Below are 17326 nucleotides of genomic sequence, written 5' to 3' on the forward strand. Positions count from 1 at the left end.
AGTGGCAACCTTGGCAGATGGTACCCAGGGTCGTAGCTGGTGACTCTTAACCAACCCTCACTGTCTTCACTCTCCTTCCTGCTCCTGGGGTTTCCTTCTCCATCATCTTCTGCTCTGAATGCCCCGACAGCCACCCACTCCTCCAAGAAACAGTATCACCGAGCAGCAAGACACTCGGACATCAGGGGGCTGCTGACTGACTCTGACATCTTACAGGAGCTACAGTCTTTGTGTCAGGTCACAACTGTGACCCTTGTAATGATGCTGCTGTTTGCACTCTCTGTCACTTTGATAATGAACACAGTGAAAACAAGGCTCTTCTTTAAAGCCTAAAAACAGTGGTCAAGGATTTGAAAAAGGACTATTTCTGTCCCACCCTCCTTTTATACATAATGAGACCATGATCATGAGTCAGATGGTGAGGTTCCAAGAGAGCTTCTGGCAGAGCTGACATGATACCAGGCGTTTTTATGAAGCCAGATCATATGAAAATTGAGAGCCGAAGCTGGTGAAGCTTTGTTCAGCTTTTAAGGAATTGTCTAGGAGGGAGAGCAGACACTTTGACATTGACATTAAAGGAGACATAAATGTTAGCACCAATTCTGGTGCGCAGGCTCTCGCGTCTGTTTCCTTTCCTCTACTGAGTATTTTCTTTGTATTTCTCTCATCATTTTACATTTTGTTCCATGTTCAAGTTGTAGGTGTGAACTGGTTCAGTAGCTGAACCTCTTGTTTTAAGCGTGATGATCCAGTCTTTCCTGGTTAGAAATAGGTGTTCAGATAAATGACGAGTCAGTACTTGGAGGGACAGTGCACTGTCTCAAGGTCAGCCATAGGAGACAAGTCCAGTAGCTCAGTACTCTGCAGCAGGAATATGGTCTGGTAAGTGTTGGTTTGATCTCCATGAAGAGTCAGAGGGTTTTATTATTATTTTTTTTAGGAAGATGCCAAATCCATATGGATGAAATGATAATAATGTCTGGTGTGATTTGCTTCAATCAATCTCATGAGAGGGGCTGCTGGGGTAAAGATGAAGCAGGGGTTGGCCCTCTGTTAACTTCATCATCTGTATGCAGCCATGAAAATAACCCTTATCAAGAATTTTTAAGATGATATAAGTAAGAAAATCAGGAAGCCCAACGTCCTAGTGTGTGCACGTACATAAAATATTTGTGTAAAAATAAACATTGGAGGGAGATTAAAACATTAATTGTGGTTACCCTTGGTTGGTGGGATTATGTGTGATCTCCATTCTGTTTTCCAGACTCCTTACAGGAAACGTGAAGAAGAACATAACTTCTCAAAATGGGAGCAAAAACACTTTTTAAAGGAAGGATCTTAGCCTGTATTGTGTAAATGAGGGACGCGTTTGTTTCAGTTATGTTTTCCATTAAACTGCTCAGGTCAGCAATTAGAGACACACTTATGTGGTGACTTATCTCGTGGCTGTGAGCGTGTTTGGAGCCTGCACTGCCCTCTGCCCTGTGCGCGCTCTTTGTAGGGGTGTGTACGGGCAAGGCCATGGGCAAGAGCAATCACCACTCCCTTTACGTTCATTGGTAACTTCTGCTCAATATGTTCCTTTAACACAAATTTCTGTCTGATTTCAGTGAGCTGGACATGATTTCCACGAGGGTCATGGACATCAAGCTTCGGGAGTCTGCAGAAGGCCTCGGGGAGGACAGCACAGGTAAGGCCCTGGCTTCCCCTGCGAAGGGCCCTTGCTTGGTGCTGGGGCAAGGGAAGGAGCCGATTGAAGACGGGGCTGTGTGTGAGAGAGAGCAGCCAGTCCCCCGTGTGCTCAGACGTCCTTCGGTCCCCACGCTGACTAGGAGCACGTCCACATTGTCTGAGGAAACTTGGAGCAGTGTTCCCTCGTGTCTCTGTCAAACATCGGGGCTTTTCATGTCATTTTCCTCTTCCTGGAAGTGAATATGTCCCCCTGTTTGACTTAAAAGCAAAAGAAAGGGGCCCAAAGGGAATTATTTGTCACCTAAAATTATCTAAAGGTATCTGTAGGAGCCTTTGCAAAGCCCAGATGGCCTCATCATCCAGCAAAAATAATCTCATCAAGAGAAAGCCTTTGATCCCTCTCTTGTGATTTTTATTCTCCTCCAGGATGTGTTTATTATGGCCTTTCCTGAGCTAAATTCCAGGCCCATGATTCATCATCTCAGAGCACCTTCCAAGAGTTATTCAATTATGTGATTGGCTCACTGCTATCCACATATTGCTATTTACGTCTTGATGGAGTTGTAAAATTGACATTAAGAAACAAAGATCTCCCCACAATGTACCTTTCCCTGGTGACTATCTGTATTCCCCTTATCTCATTAACAAAGGCCTCCAGCTGCCTGTCCTTCAAAGTCAAGATACCAGTAGTGATTTTCTTTGATATAGTGCGGGAAGAATGGCTTCCAGTAATAGGAAATCCTATCAGCTAGAGCTTACTAATTTTAGTAAGCTCTATCTCATATGTTCTATGATACATAGATACTTCTTATTCTATATTAGAACCATTCTTCTCTGTCACGTTTTAATAGATACCAAATAAACCCAAATATAAGGTGAGTTTTTAAGATGATCCCTGAGGGGGAAAAAATGGAGTTTTTAATTTTCTCATATTATTGAATTAGTCCTTATTTTCAATAATAATTTTTAATTTTCTCATATGATTGAATTAGTCCTTATTTTCAATAATAGCATTTGAATAAGTATCATTAATACCATAAGTAACATGTCATTATCCTGAAACTTATCAATAAATGCTAGTATTGAATACTTACAGAGCTCACCATGAAGAATCAATTTTACAAAAGAAGGGGAGAAACTAACTATTCTTTTATTTTCAAATAGTGATGAGCTTGAGGACAGGGTTGTGGTTCAGTGGTAGAGCACTTGCTGAGCATGCATGAGGCACCATAGAAAAATAAATAATAAAGGTATTGTGTCCACCTACAACTAAAAAATATTAAAATAATAATAATGAGCTTAAGGTAGTAAGAACATTCCTTTCCACCCATAATTTAAAAATATAGGGCTGGGGATATAGCTCAGTTGGTAGAGTGCTTGCCTCACATGCACAAAGCTCTGGGTTCAACCCCCAGCACCACATATACACACACACACACAAAAATTTAAAAATATAGATAAGAACATTATTCATGTTGTTTTTAAAAGTAAGAAATAATGAGGCCAGAATTAAAAGAAAAATGGTAACCCAGAAAGATAAATGAGCACTTTTGCTCTCAGAACTTATTAATCAGTCTTGGAAATTTTGAATTTCACTATCCTGCCTACATAGGGTGGGATATAAGAGAGGGGGGTCAGAAGACAAAGTGCAGCCCCCATACAAGGTAGACCCTCTAATAGAAGACCATCCTTACAATAAGCTGGGAGCCCAAGGAGCACAAAATCTGTGAACCATGGTTAAACCAATCCTGTTGTGGATTTGCAGCTTGAGTTTGCATCACTCTGCTTTTGAACTTGGTTAATGGTACTCCTAGACCAGGAAGAAACCCGGGTGCTTTGCAGAAGAAATCTTCTGTAAAGGAAAGTGTCTTCTGTCTAGGCTTCAAATTATAACAGAACATAATACTTTCAGTCCTAGGACAAGCATATAGTTAGCGATGACCAGGTGTATAGGCAACAGGGCACCATGAACAAGAACCAACATGCTGTGGGTTGAATCCGGCCTCCTCGAATCAACATGCTGAAGTGCCCAGTATGTAACCTTATTAGGTATTTAGTTAAGATGTGGTCATCCTGAAACAGGGTGGGTTCCTAATTCAGTATGAATAATGTCCAAATAAAAAGGGGAAATTTGAACACAGACATGTACATGATGAGAGTGTAATGTGCACATGAAGGCAAAGATTGGGGTGATGCATCTACAAGCTAACAAACACCAAAGATCGCCAGCATACTACTAGAAATTAATTAACAGAAGTGGTGCAGATGTGCCATCACAGCCCTCAGAAGCAACCAAACATGCCAGTACCACCTTGATTTTGGCTTTTCAGCTCCAGAACCATGAGACAATTTGTTTCTGTTAAGTCACCCAGTTTGTGGTACTTTGTACAGCTACCTTAGCAAACTAATACATAGCAGGAACAAGAAAACTAATATGATAAAAGCATCAGATGTCAGAATTTTCAAATACATACTATAAAATATGATGTGTATGGTTTGAAAATATCTAGAAGTTCCAAGAAACCATAAAAACTAACATGGCACCCAGCCAGTGCAATAAGGCAAGAAAAATAAATTAAAGGCATTGAGATAGAAAGAAGAGATAAAACTGTATTTGCAGATGACCTGATTATCAAAAATATACAGAGTATCCATAACTGTTAAGTTTAGCATATTCATAAAATATTAAATCATAATATAAAAATCAGTTATATTTCTATATACTAGCAATGAACATTTGAAAAATTGAAATCTTGAAAAGTACCATATGTAATAGCATCAAAAATTTAAAATACTTAGGTATATATGTAACTAAAATATATGCAGGATTTGTATACTGAAAGATACAAATAATTATTTAAAGAAATTAAAAAGACCTAAATACATGGAGAGATATACCATGTTTATGGTTTGAAAAACTCCATGTTGCTAAAATGTTAATTCTCACCAAATTGAGCTGCAAATGGTGTGTTAGTACATGTAGGTATAGTGCAGTTTTCAAGTCAGCTATGAAAGTCAGGGATACAGTTAGTTTGATACTTTGTTGTAGGAATATCAATCAGTAACTTTTTTCTTTTTCTTTTTTGTTTTATTTTTCAGATGTGAGAATCAAACCTAGGGCTTTGGATATGCTAGGTACATGCTGTACTACTGATATATAACCCCACACTGTAATAGTGTAATCGTTTCTTTATTTCCATGAAGGTTCAGATTTTTTTTTTATTTAGGAAGAAGCCAACTCTATAGGATTGAAATAAAAATAGTGTGTGAGATGTTTTCTTTGAAATAACCTATGGGTAGTGGGGAGGAAATGGGTAAATGTGAAGCAATCAAAATCCCAGCAGGATTTCTAGGAGTTACTGGCAAGCTGACTCTAAAATTTATACGAAAAGAGAAAGAACTTCAACAGGTAAAACAATTTTAAAAAATAGAAAGTTGGAGGACTCACCACAGTACTTATTTTAAACTTACTATAAAGCTAATAATCAAGCAGAAAGATAGATGTATGGAAATAGATAGAACAAAGTAGAGTCCAAAAATAGATCCATATGACAATGATCAGTTGATTTTTGAGAAAGTTGCAAAGGTGATTCACTAAATGGTGCTAGAACAATTGAACACCCATTTGTAAAAAAAATGAGCATTGATTGATACCTCACAGATTATAAAAAAGTTAACTCAATATATCCTAGACATAAATGTAAAACTATAAAGTCTTTAAAAGAAAGCTTAAGAGAGAATATTTTTTACATTAGATTAAGGAAGAGTTCCAAGATATGATGCCTCAGTCCATAAAAGGAAAAAAAAATCAATAAGTGAGACTTCATCAAAATTGACACTTTTGCTCTGAGAAAGATACTGTTAAGATAAAAATACAAATCAGACTGGGAAAAAATATTTGTAAATCTCACTTGATGAAACATTTACATCCAGCATATATTTGAAGTCATCAACATTCATTTTTTACTGTTTTTAAATAAGTGTATTTATTTATTTTAATTAGGTATATATGACAGCAGAATGCATTTTGATTCATTGTACACAATTGCAGCAAAACTTTTCATTTCTCTGATTGTACAACGATGTAGCGTCGCACCCTCTGTGCAGTCATACATGTACCTAGGGTAATGATGTCCATCACATTCCACCATCTTTTCTGTCCCCATACCCACTCCCCTCCTCTCCCTCCCCTTTTCCCCATCAAAGTTCTTCCATTTTTTCCCATACCTCCCCCCATTATGGATCAGCATCCACTTATCAGAGAGAACATTCAAAAACAATAAAACAAAACTGTTTACAAAATGGGCAGATCTTAAAAGATGTTCTTATCTAAGAAGAAACACTCAACATCTAGTCATTAGGTAATGCAAATTGAAACAGCAACGAAACACGCTACACAACTATTAGAACATCTTGAAAGAAATCCTCTGAGCAGCGCTGGTGAGGGGGCATTGCCGGTAGGAATGTAAGATGGTATAGCCGATCTGGAAAAGATTTTGGCAAATTTCATATAAAGTACATGCAGTTAGCCTATGACTCAGTAATCCCACTCCCTCATATTTACCAAACAGCAGTGAAAACATGGTTACACAGAAGCCAGTAGCAAGATTATTCATAATTGCTAAAAACTGAAAAGAATTCAGATGTCCTTCAACTGGTTGGATGGTTCAGCAAACAGTGTATCCATCCAATGGAATACCACTCAGCAGTGAAGAGGAACAAACTATGGGGAGACATGGAAATATTGCATGAATCTCTAAGTGAAAGAAGCCAGAATCAAAAGGTCACATACTGTATGACTCACTCTGTTCTGGTTTAGATACGAGGTGTCCCCCAAAAGCTCTATTTTGTCCTTGCTGAGTGGAACTCTCTCTGCTTCCTGGTGTGATGTCTTGAGCTGCTTTCTTCCACCACACTCTTCTGCCATGATGTCACTTGAGCCCTGAGGAAAAGGAACTGAGGAACTGTGTGTGGACTGAGGCCTCCAAAACCGTGAGCCCCCAGATGAACTTTTCCTCCACTGAAATGGTTCTTGTCAGGTGTTTGGTCACAGCAGCAAAAAAGCCAACTAAAACACCCTTGATACGACCTTGAAGAGGCAGGGCTGTTGGAACAGAGGTCCGTGGACGCCAGGGGTTAAATACGGGCGGAAGATTTAACTACTTGAGGAAATTTGGGGACGGATGTCCTGTACAGCTCTGCATCTGGATTGTGGGGATAAATACGCAACTCTGTGTGCACTAGAAAGAGTGCGTGTGCCGGGGATCAAACCCAGGGCCTTACAAATGCTAAGCACAACTGTGTGACTGAGCCATGCCCCAGCCTGAAAGAGGGTTTTTTGTTTTTTTAGTTGAAAATATTTTTCTGGAATTGAATTTAAAAAACAAAGATGTCCCAATCCACAGATTTAAAAACCCAATGAATCCCAAGAAGACTAAATAAAAGGCAATCCATCTATATAGTATAAAACTGCAGAAAACCAAAGCCCAAACTAACAATCCTAAAATCAGTCAGCAGAAGAAATTGCTTCTGAAGGAACAAAATACTGATGGCAGACTTCCCAACAGGACAGAACCCACAGCGCCATGCAATAATGGCTTCAGGATATTATTAGAAAAATGACTGTCAGCCTAGACCTCTGAGCCCAGGAGAGACAGGGATCAGGAATGAAGGAGAAATAAAGGCATCTTCAAACCAAGGAAACCTGAGTTTGCCACCGTTGGACCCCAGGAAAGCAGATTCTGCAGGAAGCTGCCTTTGGCAGAAGGAACTTCCCTGGTGGAAGTCCTGGATGCAAGAAGGACTCAAGGCCAAGGAAGTAATAGTGCCGCAAAGGGGATCCAAGTGTTCTAAGGTCCATGTATGGTCCTGCGATAGAACGTGCCCACTCTGCCGGGTAACCACTGCCAGAACAGAAACAAAAGGCAAGGCTTCCAAACTTTGACAGGAACCATGCAAATAGTCAGTTAATCCAAGAGAAGACAAGAGCAGAGACTGAGAAAACAGACCAAAGAGGGTAGACTTATTTTGACTGATATATCAGTGATCACTGTGAGGACAAACGGACCGATGGATTGTCCCACTTCAGTAAGGCGGCCAGAGTGCATTCCTAAAACTGTAAGTATATGAATCTTCAATACAAAGGTTCAGAAAATTAAGGATGGTGAAAGAACAAAAATACACCTTGTGAGCCCTGGGCAGAAAGAAGGCAGCAAAGCCATATTCATATTAGTAAAAATAGCATTCATGGCAAAAAGCCTAACTGAAAAATAAAGAGGGCCATTTTATAAAAACTTCAACTCCCCAGCAAAATAATGATTTTGCATTTTTATGTATTAAGATAATGTCAAAAAAATATATCAAGTAGAAGTTGATAATTAAATAGATAAGAAAATCTACGATCCATAGGTTAGTTTCTTTTACGTCTCTTTCTGAAATTGATAGAACAAATATGTATACTATTTTATTAGTAAAGACAAAGTATTTGTACAGGTCTATCAAGGAGAAAAAGGCCTTGTAGTAATCGACCTGTGTTTTAGTCAACTTTTCACTACTGAGACCAGAAGACTTGTCAAGAACAAATTTAAAAGGAGACGTTTATTTGGGGGCTCCTGGTTTCAGAGGTCTCAGTCCACAGATGGCCGACCCCATTCCTCGGGGCTAGAGTTGAGGCAGAGCATCGTGGAAAGATTTGGTGGAGGGAAGGGGCTCAAGACACCGCACCAGGAATCAGAGAGTGACTGAGCTCAGCTCACACAATTTAAACCCCAAGCCACATCCAGTGACCCACCTCCTCCAGCCACTCCCCACCTGCCTACAGTTACCACCCAGTTAATCTCTATAAGGGGATTAGTTCATTGATTGGGTTAAGGTTTTCAGAACCCAATCATTTGTCCCCTAAACTTCTTGATTTGTCTCACACATGAGCTTTTGGGGGACACCTCACCTCTAAGCCATAACAACATGTACAGGGTATGGAAGAAAACATATTATTTGAAAGTATAGTAGGAACATTTATAAAAATTGTTGATGCACAAAATAAGTTGAATGGAATCAGATCAGAGTATATTATCTGACCACAATGCAGTAAAGCTCAAAATCAACAATAGAAAGTCCCCGAGTGCATACAATAAAAGAAAGAAAAGAAAAAGAAAATCCCCAAGTACTTGGAAATGCAGACATACTTCTAAATAATCCCTACATAGGTCTAAGAAGGCATCATAATGGAAATTAGAAAACATTGTTAACAGTAATGAAAATACTACATTTCATAACATGTGCATGAAACAGATTTAGAAGAAAGTGCTGTCTTAAATGTATGTTTTGTAAAAATAGAGAAAATGTCAGATTAATGTTTATTCATCTAAAGAAGTTTTTAGAAATAGCAAAATCAACCCGAAGAAAGTTTGCAGAAATAGTAGAGAATAGAAACCAATACAATATAAAATAAACATTCCTCAGACAGAATTGACAAGCCAAACTTTTTTGCGGGGACGGGTACTAGGGTTGAACTCAGGGGCACTTGTCCACTGAGCCACATCCCCAGCCCTATTTTGTGTTTTATTTAGAGACAGGGTCTCACTGAGTTGCTTAGCACCTTGCTTTTGCTGAGGCTGGCTTTAAATTCAGGATCCTCATGGGCTGGGGATGTGGCTCAAGTGGTAGCGCGCTCGCCTGGCATGCGTGCGGCCCGGGTTCGATCCTCAGCACCACATACCAACAAAGATGTTGTGTCCGCCGAGAACTAAAAAAAATAAAAAATATTAAAAATTCTCTCTCTCTCTCTCTCTCTCTCCCTCCCTCCCTCCCTCCCTCTCCCCTCTCTCACTCTCTCTTTAAAAAAAAAAAAAATAAAATAAAATAAAAAATAAATAAATAAATTCAGGATCCTCCCAAGCCGCCAGGATTTCATGCCCCATGGCACCCTGCAAAGCCAAACGTTTTATAAGCAAATTAAAATCAACAAACCTCTGGTGCAATTGATCAAAGAACAAAGAGAAGGCACAGATAATTAACATGAGGCCTGACGAAGCTACAGCACTCCAGAGGAACAGGCAAGATTGTTAGAATTCTTTTTGCTAGTAGATTTGAAAATTTGGGGAAAAATGGATAAATTCCTAGAAACATGTAGCTTAAAGCAAATTCAAGAAGTAGAAACCTGGACTAGTCAGACAGCCATTGAAAAAACTGACCTAGAAAGCTGGCAGACGAGATAACACATAGATGGCTGACCATTGTCCTTGCAGTTGTACTCGGGGGTCTCCGTAGCCACACTCTTATCCACACCATTCATGCTGTAAGCGGCATCTCTGACTGTCTGCATAGTGGGGCTGTACATTTGTTCAGGTTTGGGGGGCATGTACCAATTTGTTGACGAGGAAAAGGCCAAGAGGTGTCCTGACCAAAGGCAGGAAAGTCTAATCTTTCCAAATGCTGAACCTTCATGAAGAACCATCTGTTGATATCACACATCTGCTGCAGAACTTTCTTTCCTTAGGGAAGGGGCTTGTTCCATCCCTGCGAGAGTAATCCTAAGGGATTCTCCACCTGGAGACCAGACCTGCAAGCTTCCCAGAGGGGCATTATTACTAACAGTACAGAAATATTCTTGTTTTAAAAGGAATTCCATTTGCAAGATTATTCATCAAACGTTTTCAGCTGAATCCCTTGAACCAGTGTCCACGACCTATGAGACAGCATCTTGGTGACCTCTGATGTCACCTCCTTCTGTTGGAAGGAGAGGAATGAACTCTGCTGAGCTACTGCGGTGACATCATAGGGTTCTGGGTATGAGAGAATATGTGGGTGACAAGGAAGGTGACCTCAGAGAAGCGATCATAAAATGTGAAAAAGTATCGCAGATTCCAACAATTCAGGAGGTGTGGCCCACTCTGACTCGGCCCTCCACAGCCTCTTCCACCATAGGAATGGCCGCCATTGGGTCATTTTTCTCACTATGAGTTATTAGCTCATCATGGCGCTCATTATTCCAGAGCTCCACCTCTTGCCATTAAGGCCAGGCTTCGTCTGATTGTCCTTAGTTTATGTCCAGGATAGATGAAGCATCTGAATGTTTTTTTAATAACTTGAGTAAAGGAGACATGGAATACAGACCCAAATGACATATTACTCAGCCACCAAAAAGAGTCATATTTTATCATTTGTAGCAAAATGGGTAATACAGAGGCAATCAAGTAAAATAAGTCAGATGCAGAAAGATGGGTACTGCATGTTTTCTCTCATATGTGAAAGCTAAAGCTAAAAAATAAAAAAGATCATTCAAAATGAGTAATAGTAATGACTCCAGCCTTGGGAGGTGGCAGGGAGGAGGGCTGGAGGGAGGCTGGATCACGGCTAACCCAAACACAGACGGAAGAAGTAAGCTCTAGGGTTCCACAGCATAGCAATGGGGGGCGGTTATAGTTCACAATGATCTATTATATACTTTATTAATGTCTAGAGGAGACACACTTGAAACTCCAAACACAAAATAATGATAAAGATATGGAAATATAAATGACTCTGATTTTATCGGCATGTTTTGTGTACACGTATTAAACTACTACATTGTACCCCCAAAATATGTATGATGATTAAATGACAACTGAAGATGTTTAAAAATGTTTAAGGAACCTCCAAAAACTTGGAATGGAACCACCATTTGACCTAGCTATCCTACTCCCTGGTCTATACCCAAAGGACTTGAAATCAACATGCTATGGTAATGTAGCCACATCAACGTTTATAGCAGCTCAATTCACAGTAGCTAAGCTATGAAAACAACTTAGATGCCCTTCAACAGATGAATGGATAAAGAAAATGTGGTACATATGCACAGTGGAATATCACTCAGTCATAAAGAAAAATGAAAGGATGGCATTTGTCAGTAAATGGATGGAGCTGGAGACTGTCATGCTAAGTGAAGTAAGCCAGTCCCCAAAACAAAGGCTGAAATCTTCTCTCTGATGTGTGGATGCTAACACATAATGAAGGGGTGGGGAGGCTAGGGAAGAATAGAGGTATTTTGGATTAGGCAGAGGGGAGTGAAGGGAAGGCTAGTAGAAGGAATTGGACATTATGACCCTAGGTGCATATATGACTACATGACTGGTGTGATTCCACATAGTGTACAACTAGAAGAGTGAAAAGTTATACTCCATTTATGTATGATGTGGCAAGATGCATTCTACTGTCATGTATAACTAATGAGAACAAATTAAAAAAATATAGGCATCCAAAAAAAATGTTTAAGGAGATGGAAATGTTAATGCCTTATTTGATCATTACACACTGTACACATGTATTGAATAGCCACACTGCACCCCATGAATTTGCACAATTACAATAATTTTTAAAAAACACCTTGGGTCGGGGCTGGGATGGTGGCTCAGCGGTAGAGCGCTCACCTAACATGCTTGGAGCCCTGCGTTTGATCTCAGCACCGCATAAAAATAAATGAATGAAATAAAGGTATTGGGTCCAACTACAACTAAAAAAAAATAGATATTTAAAAAATACCTTGGGTCATCACACAGCCTTCACCTGATCAGAACTTTTGTCATTGTTGTTTATGAATATTTTAGACGTTAAACCTTGATTTCGTGTGAGAGGGAAGCTCCTGGGGGTTAAAGATTCCATGATTGTGCTCCAAGGCATTCTTGCCTCGTCTACTTAAATTTTCTGAATAAACAAAGTGATTTTGTTTCCAGGTGTGCAAGGCTGTAACACCAAGCAAAGGAAGGACTTCTGGAAGCAGGTGGCCAGTATCAGGCCTGAACCCGGGCTTTCTCTGCTCCACGGGCACCTCGCACACCTTCGCACAAACACACACTCCTGCTGATTATTACTTTTGCTTACCTCCGTATAGGAAAGAAGAAATCTAAATTCAAAACCTTCAAGAAGTTCTTTGGGAAGAAGAAGAGAAAGGAATCGCCTTCATCCACGGGGAACAGCACCTGGAAGCAGAACCCGGCCAAGAGCGAGGTCATTGCCATTGAGTCCGGGCCAGTGGGCTATGACTCCGAGGATGAACTTGAGTAAGTTGCTGTTGAGGCCACGGGGCCCTGCGCTCCTCCTAGAGGGGGGACATCGGGGCTCAGCAGAACAGATCCTCTGTCAGGGTCTCAGTACCGTGTTGGGCAGCCCAGGAGCGGTTCCTCCACACAAGTTATGTCCTTTGTCTTCCTAAACATGGGATGGAGAAAATGTGTGTGTAGGGGTGGGGAGGCATGGATAGGTAGATGCTGTGTGCCAGGTGTATTAAATGTCCATTGTCCACGGGTGCAGTGGCGCATACCTGTAACCCCAGGAGGCTGAGGCAGGAGGATCGAGAGCTCAGAGCCAGCCTCTGCAATGGCGAGGTGCTAAGCAACTCAGTGAGACCCTGTCTCTAAATAAAATACAAAATAGGGCTGGGGATGTGGCTCGGTGGTTGAGTGCCCCTGAGTTCAATCCCCAGTACCACAAAAAAAAAAAAAAGTCCATGATCCCCATGGGAGAAGAGGTACCATATGCCATCAAATAAATGAGCCAAATAAGCTGGAGAGAAATTTGGAGGCTACCTGACATCCCGAAGCTGAAAGCCAAAGGCTCGGGATGTGGACCTTGGTGTAATGTGACGTAAACCCCTTGAAGACCTTGAGGACCATACGAGAAACACGTGGCTCTCTAAACTTGAACTCCAAGCAGTCTAATAAGTATGCTTTCCTCTGGTCCGAGTCCAGGATGGAGAGAGGAAAGCTTCTTGTTCAGTTTTAGGAAAATCGTCCAAAAATACCACTCAGAAGAGACCCAATGTGGATGAAAAATTGGGGGAGGTCTAGTGAAGAAATGCTGGTTTTTGTAACTTGTAGTCCATCAAAATACAGTTACCAGGCACACGTCCCCGTCCCTCCAGCCATTATTTCTGTGACTAGAAAGAAACAGGTTGGTTGTCCTGCCGGCTTTTATGTTTTCTTTAGAACATTGGCCTCTGATTTGAGGATGAGATTTCTCAGAGAGCATGAACCTCCTGGGGTCCGGGGTGGGACGTAGCAACGGAGAACGGGTCCTGGGCCTGAGCCTGCCCATGAGGGCTCCTGTGCCTTCCTAGCTCCAGCCTCTCCCTGTGTGGTTTTATTTTTTAAGGTGTAGAAATTAAATTGACCACGTGGTGGCACCAAACCTCCGTAGAGGAAAATTTAGATTCTGCAACTTTAATTTTTTTCCAGTGCTGGCAGGGAGCAGGGCGGGCCATTGGTGGTGCCTTGTGCAGCATGAGGAACCCACTGCACACAGGCTCTAGGTCCCATGCTCCAGACCCTGAGGGAGCAAGAGTTACCTCACTGGCCAGCCCCAGGGGCATGCTCACCCCCACCCCACCCACCCCATCTCCTGACAGGAGCAAGCCGTCTGTCCTGTGGTTGCAGGCACAGACCTGGGGGAGACCCCTCTGCCACAGACAGAAGCAGAGCCAGAGGGATGAGCTGGGGGGAAATGACCTGTGCACTTATCACGTCCTCCTCTTAGAAGAAGCCTGAGGAAAGTTGGGGTCAGGCCCTTGGTATCTTTCTATCTCCGGCACGTAGCAGGAAGCTGACTTCAATTGCTTGCAAGAGTTTGCCAGGATCCAGGAAGGATCCCAACTTTCCTTTAGGGGATGGAGTATGACAAGTGACATTTTTCAAGAGTGGTACCGAGGAGGAGACCAGATCCAGATCTTTAGCTTCTGGTTCCTTCCTTTCCTGCTTGCCAGTTAGCTGTTATTGCTCCTAGAGTTTTCTAGTGGGTACAGCTAGGAAATTTGTTTGGCTTAAATAATAATCATTAACTCACTGTTATTTTCATTCAAGTCTTATCTCTTTGATTCTTTGTATTCTCTCTCTTTTTTTTTCTATTGGAAATCTTAGCAAAGTTACTCATTTTCTTCATCCTGTAATAAAGTCACTTTGTGCTCCATCCACAGGTGGCCTTTGGCGAACATTGCTCTACTCTGTTTCGTTTTGTTTTCAGCCCACATTACTACTGATAGAACTACTAGGTGCAATTTGAAATGTTTGTCTTTGTTGTTCTTAGAATTCATCCTGCCCTGGATGTGGAAGCAAAAGTCATTTGGAGGACTGAGGTTGGGGCTCAGTGGTAGAGCGCTTGCCTCACACGTGGGAGGCACTGGGTTCGATCCTCATAAAAATCAACCAATAAATAAAGGTTCAAAAAAATAAATCTCTTAAAAAAAGTCATTCAGACACAGAGTTAAAGGCACCTGAAATCCTGCCTTTCTTTTTGTAGATCTGTCAACAACCTGCTATAAAAGTTGGCTCATTCGTTTCTGTTTTCTAGTTTTAGAGATTGCTCTATTTCCCTTCCCTGTCTTTTGTTTATAGGAAACATTTATAGTTAAAAGACAAAAATTGTAAAGGCAGGTACCTTTGTATCCAGTTTCTCTCTCTAGTTTTCCTTCCCCGCAAAGGAAACCATTCTTCCTCACTTGTGACTTGTCCTTCTGTTTTTATTTACTTTTTTAAAAAATTTTTTTGTTGTTGTTGATAGACCTTTATTTTATTTGTTTTTACGTGGTGCTGAGAATCGAACCAGGTGCCTCACATATGCCAGGTAAATGCGCTACCGCTGAGCCAGAGCCCCACCCCCTGTTTTTATTTTTTGAAAGCAGAGCATGCACCTGTGTTCCTGTATGTTCCTGTGCATGTCCCCGCCCCCTTCTCCCAGAGCTGGTGTGCCCCTAGTGTGGCTGTGAGCCGCTTACTGTACTTCTACAGGTTCCTCTGGCGAGCTAGTGCAGGGAGAGGATCTTTCTTTCAGTCAGAGACAGAGTCCTCCTCCTAGGATGCTCCTGGAAGATTCTGTTCAACACCCAGAGAAGCATGTTGGCTGCTTCCCCATCTCACAGACATTGCCGTGGTGAACGGCCTTGTTCCCATGGCCTCCTGTGTTTGGCTAGGGTGTCTCTTTGGAGACTTCTTCATTCCACTGGACTCCTAGTGACACCCGAGTGCAGGTGTTTGGGCAGTGCTGTGGTTTCCAGACAGTGTGTCCATGGCTGTGCTGCCAGACGGAGGTCCAGGTGTGTGTGTGAGAGAGACAGATCTCCGTGTTAGGAGCTTCCTTTGACAGGGAGGGAGAGTTTTTTCCACTGTGCTGATTCCTTCCTAGAAACGTGAGGACCCCCCCCCCTTTCTGGGAGCCAGGGTGCCTACTTGCAAGCTTGCCCCTGCAGGCCAGAGAGTGTAATTAAAGGGAAGCACTGCTGACCAACACAGCTTGATCTGCAGTAGGGCAGGGCCACACCTCAGAGCCCCTAATGCCCCAGAGAGGACAGGATGCCCCGGGGAAGGGCAGGGGTGGAGCTGATGTGCACAAGACCAGGGAATGTAGAGGCTGCTTTCCTTCCTTCACCTAGTCTCCATCATCTCCTTCCACCTATTGTTCAGGCTGCTAGGAAAATCTTACAGCTCATTCCCACATCCTGTGGACATTTTATGAATGTCCCATGGGTTCAGTTCCAAATCAGATCCTTGAAAAGGGCCTGGCATGGCGACGGCAGGAGGGCCCGCCACTGATGTTTGGGACGTAAGCACAGAGTGGCAAGGATCGAGCCAGGTGATCAGAAGAGGATGCGGCCGTGCAGATGGCAATTCTCACTACAGACGAGCGGGGATGTATGGTGCCTCCAGCCCGCAGGCCCTCAGCCCACTGGGCAACAGGAGGGGCTGCCCATTTGCCCCTGAGCCCTGCCCTCCTCCTGCCACATAGGTTTCCCCGCCCTTCCTCCCTGCAGGCTTGGCATCTCCGACCTCACACCTCAGGTTTTCCACTAATAAAAAGAATTCGCACAGCCTTCAGATCTCTTAGGAAAATTCCCACCTCTGCACAGCTCCTAGGAGTAGCCCGAGGTATTTGACGGTTGAGAGGCATAAACGGGAACCCAGAGCTACAGACGACACACACACAGAGGACTTGTAGGATGTGCCCGGTGCGGTTAACCCACACCGCCCCCCTTTCACTCTGGGTCCTCAGGAGTCGGTGAAGGGGGAGGTGGCCAGGGTCTCACAGTCACTTTTTTTATCCCAGGGAGTCCAGGGGCACGCTGGGCAGCCGGGCCCTCTCACACGACAGTATTTTTATTCCTGAGTCGGGACAAGACCCTGCTCGGCCGGTGCGGGTATTTTCCCAAGAAAATGTGTGCGACCGGATTAAAGCCCTCCAGGTGAGCATTTTCCTTGGCAGTGACCCTTGGTTTGGTTTGGAAGTCAAAATTTTTTTTTTTAATATTTTGTTTACTTAGTTGTAGTTGGACACAATACCTTTATTTTATTTTTATGTGGTGCTGAGGATCGGACCCAGGGCCTCACATGCGTTAGGCGAGCGCTCTACTGCTGAGCCACAACCCCAGCCCCTGGATGTCAAATATTAATCCAGAAGTTTTTAAGTGATTTCTGCTTCATTTGTTTGCTATGTTTTAAAGTAATAGGCACATCACAAAGTCTCCTAAGACTCACCAAGCTGCTTACCCCTTGATCTTGATGCATTCTGGGTTACAGCTTAGATGTACAATGAGAAAGATGACAAGCAGGGTAGCACACACCTGTCATCCCAGTGACTTGGGAGGCTCAGGCAGGAGGATCACATGTTCCAGGCC

General features: G+C 42.5%; 1 protein-coding gene across 1 annotated transcript in view; it reads left to right on the forward strand.

The window, feature by feature from the left end:
* Positions 1-1620: 1620 nt before the first annotated feature.
* Positions 1621-17326, forward strand: part of Cracdl (CRACD like) — a 49392-nt gene continuing 33686 nt past the window's right edge. The window contains exons 1-3 of the mRNA XM_077792043.1: positions 1621-1690; positions 12560-12728; positions 16759-16894. Of these exons, the coding sequence (XP_077648169.1) occupies positions 1621-1690; positions 12560-12728; positions 16759-16894 (375 nt within the window). The remainder of the gene's footprint in view (positions 1691-12559; positions 12729-16758; positions 16895-17326) is intronic.

This window comes from Urocitellus parryii, chromosome 12 (genome assembly GCF_045843805.1).
Source record: "Urocitellus parryii isolate mUroPar1 chromosome 12, mUroPar1.hap1, whole genome shotgun sequence".
Lineage (NCBI taxonomy): Eukaryota > Metazoa > Chordata > Mammalia > Rodentia > Sciuridae > Urocitellus > Urocitellus parryii.